At 39.2% G+C, this 12,101-nt stretch overlaps 1 protein-coding gene across 1 annotated transcript in view; it reads left to right on the top strand.

Moving 5' to 3' along the window:
• The window catches only part of anapc1 (anaphase promoting complex subunit 1), an 82,262-nt gene that overhangs the window by 45,938 nt on the left and 24,223 nt on the right, over nt 1-12,101 (top strand). Inside the window, exons 25-29 of the mRNA XM_062995857.1 lie at nt 2,565-2,743; nt 2,914-3,140; nt 5,657-5,775; nt 7,724-7,995; nt 11,081-11,315. Coding sequence (XP_062851927.1) covers nt 2,565-2,743; nt 2,914-3,140; nt 5,657-5,775; nt 7,724-7,995; nt 11,081-11,315 — 1,032 coding nt within the window. The remainder of the gene's footprint in view (nt 1-2,564; nt 2,744-2,913; nt 3,141-5,656; nt 5,776-7,723; nt 7,996-11,080; nt 11,316-12,101) is intronic.

The following is a 12,101-nucleotide window of genomic DNA, read 5'->3' as shown; positions in this document are numbered from 1 at the left end:
AGAAACACTTCATTTATTTTTTAATTTGCATTTTCTATACAGTCCTGACTTTTTTTGATTTGGCATTGTATACATTTATTTCTGCATTTTCCCCTTAACAACTAAATTAACCACAACCATATTTAACTAATAATTGGGTTCAGTTAGACAAGTCACACCCAGGCCTGATCGCTATATAGTGTTCTGTTTATTAAAACGTTTTAGCCTAAAATAACTAGGAGTAATCAACAGATATTCCGCAACAAGAAATTGGTATTGGAATATATAATTCTGGAAAGGGTTACAAGTCTCTGGCACTAACAATGCAGTGAAAGCCCAAATGTAGAAAACTTGAAACAGTCGTAACTCTAGAAGTTGCCTGCCTACCAAAATTCTTGTAAAAATGCATTGACAGATGAACATCTAAGTAACTAAATTGCTAGCCACAGATTAAGGTCAAAATTTATGGTTTCATCATTTGAAAGAGGGAGATCTGCAAGGCAAAAGGCACTTCTAAACAGGGAACATTAGACCTTGTCAGAAAACACCTTTATTACTCCCAAGCGTGATTATCTCTGTATCTCTGATTATGTTCTGTAGACTAATGAGTGAAAATATTTTAGAATAAATCATACTAAAAGTGAAGTATGGATTATGGCTGCTCTAATTTCTTTGTATGTGTAAACAGGATGAACCCTTGGTTTGGTTTAAACTTAAAGTTGCATTGATTCCGTTCAGACTGAGCATATCTACTGGTGTCAATATGCGTCACATTTTGAAACCACATTTACAAATGGTTCAGATTGGGACAGAAAAGGCCAGATTCTTTGGGATAGTTGCTCATCACATGGTCATGAAAAATAAAATCTAGGTCACACAGGAGAAAAAAAATAACTGGAAAATTGGACACACATTTTTGGTTTTCTCAAGGTTTGCTGCTTCAGTGTTTTAGATCTTTTTGTCAGATGTTTCTATGGTATAATGAAGTACTGTTATTGACGAATACATCAAAGTTTATGCAAATACTCAATATTTGCAGTATTGGTGCTTCTTTCTGCATTTCCCCCTGGTATGCTGGATATCAGCTTCTGGACCAAATCCTTACTGATGGCAACCCATCCCTGGTTAATCAGTGCTTGGAGTTGTCCATCTGCTTTTTGAGGATTGACCACAGGTTCTCAATGGGATTGAGATCTGTGGAGTTTCCTGGCCATAGACCCAAAATGTCAATGTTTTGTTTACCGAGCCACTTGTAACATGTAATCTTGTGCTCTAATATGCTGGAAAAAGCATTGTTCATCACCAAATTACTCATGGATTGTTGGGAGAAGTTGCTCTTGGAAGATGTTTTGATACCATTCTTTATTCATGGCAGTGTTCTTAGGCATAATTTTGCGTGAGCTCACTCCCTTGGATGAGAAGCAACACCATTCATTAATGGTCTCAGGATGCTTTACTGTTGGCATGACACAGGACTCATGGTAGCGCTCATCTTTTTTTTTTTTTTCCCTGGACAATCATTTTTCCAGTTGTCCCAAACAGTCTGAAGGAGGCTTCATCAGGGAAAATAACCTTACCCCAGTAATCTGCAGTCTAATTCCTGTACTTACTGCAGAATATTAGTCTGTCCTTGATTATGTTTTTGGAGAGAAGTGACTTTTTTTTGCTTTCCTTCTTGACACCAGTCCATCCTCCAAAAGCCTTCACCTTACTGTGCATGCAGATGCACTCACACCTGCCTGCTGCCATTCTTAAGCAAGCTCTGCATTGGTGGTGACTTGATCCCGTAGCTGAATCCTCTTTAGGAGACAGTCCTGGCACTTGCTGGAGTTTCTTGGGCACCCTGAAGCATTCTTCACAGCAACTGAACCTCTCTTCTTGAATTTCTTGATAAATGGTTGATTTAGGTGCAATCTTACAAGCAGCAATGTCCTTGCGTGTGAAGCCCTTTTGATGCAACGCAGTGATGACTGCACATGTTTCTTTGGAGATGACCATGGTTAACAGAAGAAGACAATGATTTCAAGCAACCAGTCTGCTCTTCTAATTCAATCAGCATGACAGATGGATATTGTTAACACTGTTTTCCTGAGCTAACGAGAAGATCACTGAAATGATGTTGGCAGGTAATTTTGTGGCACGGCTGAAATGCAGTGGAAATATTTTGTAATTAAGGTCATTTTCATGGCGAGTAATGACTTTAAAAGTAATTGTAATTCATCTGATCACTCTATAACAATCTAGAGTTAATGCAAATTGCCACCATAAAAACTGAAGCCGCCAACTTTGTGAAAACCAACATTTGTGTCCGTCTTAAAACTTTTGGCCACAACTGTATAGGGAAGCTCTAGCTAAGAACTGGCAATGCTTGAACATTGGCAGTGGTTTAATTAGTGAGAGGAAAATGGCTACAATAAAAGAAAAGCACAAAGAAAAGCTAATAATATTCATAGATAAGAAAATAACATAACAACTGCGGGGCATTTTACTGTTGACAAACGTAGCTTTTACAAATGATCAATTGTACAATTTATGGATTTTAATTATGTATAAGTCAATCTTAATCAGCAGGGGTTTTCTTTCAGGCTTTATGTTAAAAGATCTGGAATCTTTGCCTTTCGGTGTGGCACTGCCAATCAGAGACGCCATCACACAGTGCAGAGAGCATCCCTGCTCAGATTGGTCTGAAGAGGTCTGTGCTCTGATTGGACGGCAGGACCTAACCAAACAGGCTCACAAAGTGTCCCTGGCCAAAGAAAAAACGGTAATGAAGCGATTTATATTTTATATTTTATATTTATAGTTTTATATTTATATGCTGTATAGTGCACCGATTCAGCAGCAAATTACCTTTAGGATACAGGACTATATAAATACCATGCCATTTTCAACATGCCTTGTTTGTGTGTTTGTTTACCAATATCTATAAGTAAGACTGTAGGGCTAAACGTGCCACTAGAATCCCCCATAACAAGTGAGGCAGATGAGGAGGAGGATGGTATGGCAGATCTTCATCCTGATGTGACAGGTCTGATCTGGAGCCGTGATCTGCGTGTTCAGGAGGTTCAGCGTCTACTTCAGAGCTCCAGACCTGTCCGGGTCAATGTGCCCCATCTCCCAGAGGTCAGCGACCATGAGTACATTGAGGAAAAGGAGAACAAGTGAGTGATACATCCCATCCACTGATTTTTTTTTTTTTACGTTTATGCATTAAATGGTAGAGTAATGATTGCCATTTCCCCCAAATCGTTTACCTAACATGCAACTCTATATCATCATTGATTGGGGAAATTAAATAGTTTAAATAAGGCAGTCATCTGTATATGATTCATTAGAATGGTATCAGAGAGATGTTCCAGCATTATCTCTTTGGCCACTGTAGATTTGTCATTACTAAACATTACTTTCATCCAATTAGTCACGCTATGTTTGCCTCTTGTTAACCCACTGTAGCCCACCTATTCTACAACCCCAAATCAGAAAGCGTTGGACAGCATGGAAAATGCAGATAATTAAAAAACGTAGAGTTTCTTACATTTAATTTGACTTTTATTTCATTGCAGACAGGATGGACCTGAGATATTTCATGTTTTATCTGCTCAACTTCATTTCATTTATTAATAAACATCAGTTCCTGCGTTTCAGGCCTGCAACACATTTAAAAAAAAGTTGGGACAGTAAAGCATTTACCACTTTGTAATGTTGCCATTCTATTTCACCACACTTAAAAGACGTTTTGGTACAGAGGATACCAAGCGATTTAGTGTTTCAGCTTGTATTTTGTCCCATTCTTCATGCAAACACGTCTTAAGATGTGCAACCGTACAGGGTCATTGTTGTCGTCGCATTTTTGATTTTAAAATTCTCCACACATTCTCTATTGGGGACAGGTCAGGAGTGCAGGCAGCTCCAGTCCAGTACCTGTACCCTCTTCTTCTGCAGCCATGCCTTTGTAATGTGTGCAGCATGTGGTTTCGCATTGTCTTGTTGAAAAATGCATGGACGTCCCAGGAAAAGGTGACGTCTTGAAGGCAGCATATGTTGCGCTAAGATCTCAATGTACTTTTCTGCATTAATGCTGCCATCACAGAAGTGTAAATGACCTTTGCAAAGGGCACTGACACAGCCCCATACCATGACAGACCCTGGCTTTTGGACTTTGCTGATAACAGTCTGGATAGTCCTTGTCGTCTTTGGTCCAGAGCACATGGCATCCATTTTTTCCAAAAAAGACCTGGAATGCTGATTCATCTGACCACAATACACGTTTCCTCTGTGTGATGGTCTATCCTAGATGCCTCTGAGCCCAGGGAAGTCAATGCTGCTTCTGGACATGGTTAACATAAGGCTTCTTTTTTGCAGTTTTAAGTGGCATTTGTGCATGTAACTCCGTGTTGTAGTGCTTGACAAAGGTTTGCTTTGCCCTTGCCCATGTGGTTATATCAGATATTGTTGAGTGGCGGTTCTTGATGCAGTGCCGCGTGAGGGATCGAAGATCACGGGCATTCAGCTTAAGCTTGCGCCCTTGGCTTTTACACACTGAAATTCCTCCAAATTCCTTGAATGGTTTAATAATATTATGCACTGTAGATGGAGAAATATGCAAATCCCTTCCAATCTTTCTTTGAGGTACATTGTTTTTAAACATTTCACTAATTTTCTCACACATTTCTTGACAAACTGGAGATCCTCTGGCTCTCTTTGCTCATCAATGACTCAGCCTTTCCTGGATGCTGCTTTTGTACCAAACCAATGATTTCAATCACCTGTTGACATCACCTGTTTGTAATCACATCAGTATTTAGTTTTTTCACCTCATTACTAGCCCTAAATTGCCTAAAATGTGTTGCAGGCCTGAAATGCAGGAATGGATATTTTTTAATAAATGAAATGAAGTTAAGCAGATTAAACATGAAATATCTTGGGTTCAAACTGTCTGGAATCAAATAAAAGTCAAAGTAAATGTAAAATGTTTATTGTATTTGCATTTTCCATGCTGTCCCAACTTTTTCTGACTTGGGGTTGTATTTGTAAATGTTATTTAGCAGATTTTCTACCATTATTTCCTAAACTTTGACTTCTGCTTTCAGTCATTGTTACTTGCTTTGTTGTGCATTTTCTATTTTCAAGTCAAAAGTTTTCCATCCTGCCGCCTTGATGTCTTTCTTGTCTTTTGTAACTTGTGTTGTATTTCCATTTTGAAAGAGTTTTTTAAAATTTGTTCTATTGTTTCAATTAACAGCTCATGTTGGATCCTTGTTTTTTTTAAATAACCAGATCCAACACCTTGTTAAGGTCTGTAAGCAGTCCTCTAGCAGACTAATTTGCATTTATTCTGGTATTTGCTTTAGAAAAGAAAATTACAAGGTGATTTCAACACTGATTTCCAACACTGAATGATTCCATATTTTACCTCTACTTGACCTGCAAAAAGCCATTTACTTTGTTTAAAGTATGTTTTACAAAGCCAGAATGTACAGCCATTTAAAATGGTTTAAATCGTATCCATGATTTATTTGGTACGTAGTAAAACAAATGGATAAAAATCCTCTAAGTGTGGTAAGGTTATAAACACCTTATAAACACTTTAATAACTATTCTGCCCATTAGACAGGTTGAATATTTAGGATTGCCAACCTCAAATAGTTCATCTATAACAGTGTCTTATGTTTGCCAGACTTCTTCAACTGTGTCAACGCACCATGGCTCTTCCTGTGGGCAGAGGCCTCTTTACACTGTTTTCTTATCATCCAGTGCCAACTGAGCCTCTGCCGGTACCAAAGCTGAACTTAACTGGTAAGCACATTTTAATTTTGTGGGCAATTTAGATCGTACATTAACAAAAAGAATAAATCAGGCTTAAGCATCTTAAAGCAGATACAACAGAGCCAATCAGTTTTAGATGTGATATCATTACAACAGCACTTTACAAATGGGTTGAATAATATACAAAAAACTTCAACCACTAAACAGTGAATCCCTCATTTATGTTAAATTGACAGAAAAAGTTCATCTGCCTTGAAATACATACCTAATACATGAAATTTAAGTCCATGAGAAGAACCTAATGGTGCAGTGTTTTAGTGTTGGTCTTAATAGTTTGATTGTTCATAAACTAGCAAATTAAAAAAAAAAAAAAACCTACCCAATGATGTAGACACACACTTTATTATTTTTTTGTGTGAACATTGGGAACCTATTGTGGTGGATATTTACCTATCAATTAATTATTAACAAACATTAAAACTACTGAAGCAAGTATTTTACTTGCTCAAAATGCCTTTTGCGCTTATGAGCCCAGGTAGTCACTCTAAAGCATACAACACTGTATTGGTCACAGATTAACATAGCAACACCTATTGTCTTTGGCTTGCATCCTACATTACTTTATTTCCTTTCCACCATGATGGCCATGAACATGACACACAAACACTGGTCTAAAGAAGATAAAGTTGTGCACAGACCATGGTTTTCTAAAATATAGGTAAAAAGTTAATTATAGAAAGAGTATACAGTTGCAATTACAGTAGAATAATTCCTCCCCCAAAGAAAATATTTATACTCTACACTTTTGTTTGAATAATGAAGCAAATATATGAAGGAAATGAGGAGATGATGATTTATTTTAGATGTAGAGTTTTGTTTTATCCGGAATTTCCAAACTTAAGGCATAACAGCAAACCTGCCTAGCTGTGGGAGAAAGCTTAAAATTTCACCTAGAGAGCTTAACAATTTCATCAGGACGGTGAGGAAAAAACACCTTCCTAATGCAAAAGATTTACAGGATGACCTGTTGCAGGCTGGGACTAATGTGTCAGTGACAACCATAAGATGATCACTTCACAAACAAGGACTTCACAATGCATGCCACTCTTGACTGGGACAGTTTTGTGGAGTGATGAATTAAAATTGGAACTGTTTGGCCAATGGATCAACAGTTCATCTGTCGCAAGAAAATCGAGGCTTATGACCTGAATAATACCATTCCATGGTCAAGCATTGAAGTGGGTCAGTGATGAGGGGATGTTTTTCTGCTGCAGGAACTGGCAATCTTGATCATATGACTAGCATTATTAATTCACAGAAATATCACTGCACTTTGAGGGGGAATTCTGATTAATAGATAAAAATTCCTTTTTGGCCGACCTGCAAGCACAATGACAAATGCACGTCAACGGCTAATACCATCCTTAAAGTGGAAACATCTTGCTGTGGGGTGCTCTCAGTAAAACATTTTCAAAATTTTAGTCAAGTCAAATTTATTAAGCAACGTTACAGAATCCAGGACTAACAGACCAAAAACCCCTGTTGAGAAAGCCGAGAGTGAAATGGCAAGGAAAAACTCCCTTAAAAATACAGGAAGCAGACTCAGCAGGGACCCCCAATCTCCTTGGGTGGCCTGGAGAATAATTTGAATAAATAGGATTTACACAAATCATACATATGCAAAATTTAATTGAACTAAAAGTTATAACTAGCAAAAAAAAAAAATGTAAACAATTGCAGTTCTTCATTATTCAGTCCAGTCTGTGATAAAGTCCGTAGTGAGTTCTTGACATTTTTGGTGCAAACACGCCAGGTTCCCATTTTACCTTTTGCTGAGGGTGGATAAATTCTATAAGCATGCACTGAATATCAAGTATTTTTCTTCACACATTGGTTTGCAAACATCATTCACATTTCCAAGTTTTTTGCTTAGTTTAAAGGTAGCAAACTAAAGAAACTTATGCCTTCTACATTACAGGTCGAGCTCCTCCCAGAAACACCACGGTAGACCTTAACAGTGGCAACGTGGATGTGCCGCCCAACATGGCCAGCTGGCCCAGCTTCCACAATGGTGTAGCAGCAGGCTTGAAAATTGCACCAGCATCACGTGTTGAATCAGCCTGGATTGCCTACAACAAACCCAAGAGCACAGAACTAGCTAATGAGTATGCAGGGTTCCTTATGGCACTTGGTCTTAATGGCCACCTCACCAAGCTGGCCACTCTTAATATCCATGACTATCTTACCAAGGTAAACAGTCTCATTTTAGGACTTTCTATGCAACTGTCATTTCTTCAAGTACTTTATTAGGTACATGTATGTGGTGAATTCGTTCATTAGTTTTTAAGCTACAGCTACCCTACAAATTGGAGGATAAACATTTACTAACTATAGCCCACCTGTTGCTCTCCATGCCGTCACTCCATATCCCAATTGGGGGTTTGCTTTTTTATTTTACTTCTGCATTTATTTACCTTTTTCTCCCAGTCAAGTCATATCCAATTACTCAGTTATATCTCCTGTACTGCTGCAAACTTCTACCTGACCAAGGCGGGCCACACCTAACACACACCCCCTCGGCAGTCAACTGCTTCTTTTCACTTCCATGAGGTGGGTTCACACAAGGATCAGTATTGTGTATGGAGAGTCACCCACTGCTCTTCAATATTCCTAGTCTCTTTGCTCCAACCAGCCAGCAGAGGCCACAGTTGCAGCAGTAATAAAGAATCCCTTCAGCCTGCCAACCATCAGACACAGTTAATCAAGTCTGTGTAGGCAACTAGCAACGTAACCTGTTGGCACTCATTGTAGGTGTACATTTAGAGACTAGAACTACTTTCTTTTTACACACAACGTGGGTTAATCTTCCTCTGGTATTTAGTCGTGGGTGTTTTCTGATCACATCACGCTGCTGGCTTTATAATTTTGGTTAGAGCACTGTTCATCTCTCAGAATTGAAATTAAGTGTTTGAAAATCCCAACAACACTGCTGCATCAGCTACTATTTATACATCACACTGCCAAACTATTCTTGTGATTTTGTCTTTTTACTTTGTCTCTTATTAGCCTCAATTTTATACTTTTCTCCAGTGTTGGAGCTATAGATTCTTCTTCTTGGGTTTTGCTCTCATCCTGTTGTTTTTCTCACATGAAAGGCAAATGTGAAGCAGAGTTTCACTATGACAGTACAGAGACCTCTCATTTCCAGTCAGGCCATGCTCTATAGTGACTTTCTGTGGTTACAATGTAAATCTATAATCTATAGCATCATCTTAACACTGTGTATATACACTGGTCCTTAACCACACTGAGAATAGCAGCCGGCGTGTTTTAGTATATTGATAGTACTTCGTTACGAGAAACCAACGGAAAACATCCTGTTTTACTTATACTAATATGAAAACTAAGTCATTGTCTAATTGTAGGTATTTTGATTTATGAATCAGATACTTGGTAGCAGAGATTTTTCATCCAGTGTCTAGAGTTTTAGAGCTGAAGTCCTATCACTTCAGCTTTAAATGTAGCCCTGAATACCCTGAGTGTATTCTAGCTGTATCCCATGTCTAGTTATTAGTCCCTTCTTTTTTGTAGACCAGTGGTTTCCTACCTTTTTGTCAGCTGGGCCACAACAGCTACATCAATGTGCACTAGCCAGTCTTGCTGGCCATGTGTACGCAACAGTACATACAGTGGGGAAAATAAGTATTTGATCCCCTGCTGATTTTGTAAGTTTACCCCCTTACAAAGACTTGAACAGTCTATAATGTTTATGGAAGGTTTATTTTAACAGAGAGAGAGAGAGAATATCAACAAAAAATCCAGAAAAAAAACATTAAATAAAAGTTATAAATTAATTTGTATTTAATTAAGGGAAATAAGTATTTGATCCCCTACCAACCAGCAAAAATTCTGACCCCCACAGACCGGTTATGTGCACAAAAGGCACACAAATTAGTCCTGTCCCTGTATAAAAGACTCCTGTAACAGAATCAGTTTCTTCCGTTCAAATCTCTCGACCACCATGGGCAAGACCAAAGAGCTATCAAAGGACGTCAGGGACAAGATTGTAGACCTGCACAAGGCTGAAATGGGCTACAAGACCATCAGCAAGAAGCTTGGTGAGAAAGAGACCACTGTTGGTGCGATAATTCGAAAATGGAAGAAATACAAGATCACAGTCAATCACCCTTGCTCTGGAGCTCCATGCAAGATCTCACCTGGTGGGGTAAGAATGATTCTGAGAAAGGTGAGGTCAGCCCAGAATTACACGGGAGGAGCTTGTCAATGATCTCAAGGGAGCTGGGAGCAGAGAAATGCTGGATATGACCCCAAGAACACCATCCCCACTGGGCATTTCTCTGCCTCCAAATATGGCGAGTGGAGTTGATGCCAATGAGCTCAATTTTGGTGTCATCTGACCATATCACATTCTCCCAAGCTTTCTCGGAATCATTCAGGTGTTCACTGGCAAACTTCAGACGGGCCTGCACATGAGCCTTCTTGAGCAAAGGGACTTTGCGGGCACTGCAGGATCTCAATCCATTACGGCGAAGTGTGTTACTAATGGTTTTCTTGGTGACTGTGCTCCCAGCTCCCTTGAGATCATTGACAAGCTCCTCCCGTGTAATTCTGGGCTGACCTCACCTTTCTCAGAATCATTCTTGCCCCACCAGGTGAGATCTTGCATGGAGCTCCAGAGTGAGGGTGATTGAATGTGATCTTGTATTTCTTCCATTTTCGAATTATCGTGCCAGCAGTGGTCTCTTTCTCACCAAGCTTCTTGCTGATGGTCTTGTAGCCCATTCCAGCCTTGTGCAGGTCTACAATCTTGTCCCTGACGTCCTTTGATAGCTCTTTGGTCTTGCCCATGGTGGTCGAGAGATTTGAACGGAAGAAACTGATTCTGTGACAGGAGTCTTTTATACAGGGACAGGACTAATTTGTGTGCCTCATGGGCACATAACCGGTCTGTGGGGGTCAGAATTCTTGCTGGTTGGTATGGGATCAAATGCTTATTTCCCTTAATTAAATACAAATTAATTTATAACTTTTATTTAATGTTTTTTTTCTGGATTTGTTGTTGATATTCTGTCTCTCTCTGGTAAAATAAACCTTCCATAAAAATTATAGACTGTTCAAGTCTTTGTAAGGGGGTAAACTTACAAAATCAGCAGGGGATCCAATACTTATTTTCCTCACTGTAGTTCTATAGACACTCTACAGTCAGTGCTTATAAACTAGGAAAATCCTTGTTTTGGTTATAAAACAGTCTAGGTCATGTAATACTTGGCTAGCTAGTATTAGTTTTATTTATTTATTTTTTACTCATCTCAAGGGCCATGAAATGACAAGCATTGGGCTCCTGCTGGGTGTTTCAGCCGCTAAACTGGGCACAATGGACATGTCCGTCACTCGCCTGCTGAGCATTCATGTGCCTGCACTCCTGCCACCAACCTCAACTGAACTGGATGTGCCACACAGCGTGCAGGTGGCTGCCGTGGTTGGCATCGGTCTAGTTTACCAGGGCACTGGACACCGTCATAATGCTGAGGTTCTGCTTGCTGAGATCGGTCAGTGTAACATGTTTGTAAATATATTGTGTTTGGATGGTGGTCAGAGTTTATGCTAAATTCATATGTTAGAGGTTAATGTGTTTAAGGGTGTATAAAAGAGTGTTCGAGCTTATGAGTTCAGCTGTCAGCAGTGCCCCCCTACAGTTAAACACTTGATAATAGAATGCACGATCTACTATCACAAAAGAAGAACACTTTGCATAGCTCCAACAAGAAAAGACATCATCACCCAAACCAATACTAAAACACTGGTTTAAAACTGCTCCTGCCAGGAATGGAATTAAATCTCTTAACTAACAAATCTAAGTGGTGCTATTGACTGGCCTGGCGTCCAACAGACACAATTGCCGTGTATGAGGGAGGGAAGGTGTAATATGGTTTCTCCTTGTGGGACTGCTCTGGGTTCCAGCACAGGTGGCATTGGGAGGGTGGGGGTTTACATGCGGGATATCATGTCTGTCCATACGTGATAAATGCACATATAAGACTTTTAAGACATTATGAAATTAATATTTAAATAAATATTAATATTACTACTGTTATTGTCTTCAACAAAATGGCAAATAAAACACTGGTGCGCAGCAGCTGCACCACTTACTTACTAAGTGCAGCTTTTTGATGCAAATGGTACATGACTGAATCAAAATGCTACAGTAGCCCATTTTCTTTTACAGTGTGTATTTAAATGCTTGCTGTGAACAACAGTCCAATTTCTGATCCCATGTGCTTTTACATGTGCTATAATAATATTTCAGCTTTTTTTTTAGCTTTCAGTCCTAAAGG

This window comes from Trichomycterus rosablanca, chromosome 5 (genome assembly GCF_030014385.1).
Source record: "Trichomycterus rosablanca isolate fTriRos1 chromosome 5, fTriRos1.hap1, whole genome shotgun sequence".
NCBI lineage: Eukaryota > Metazoa > Chordata > Actinopteri > Siluriformes > Trichomycteridae > Trichomycterus > Trichomycterus rosablanca.
Note: the sequence above shows the minus strand (reverse complement) of the source record. Positions and strands in the feature narration are given on the sequence as shown.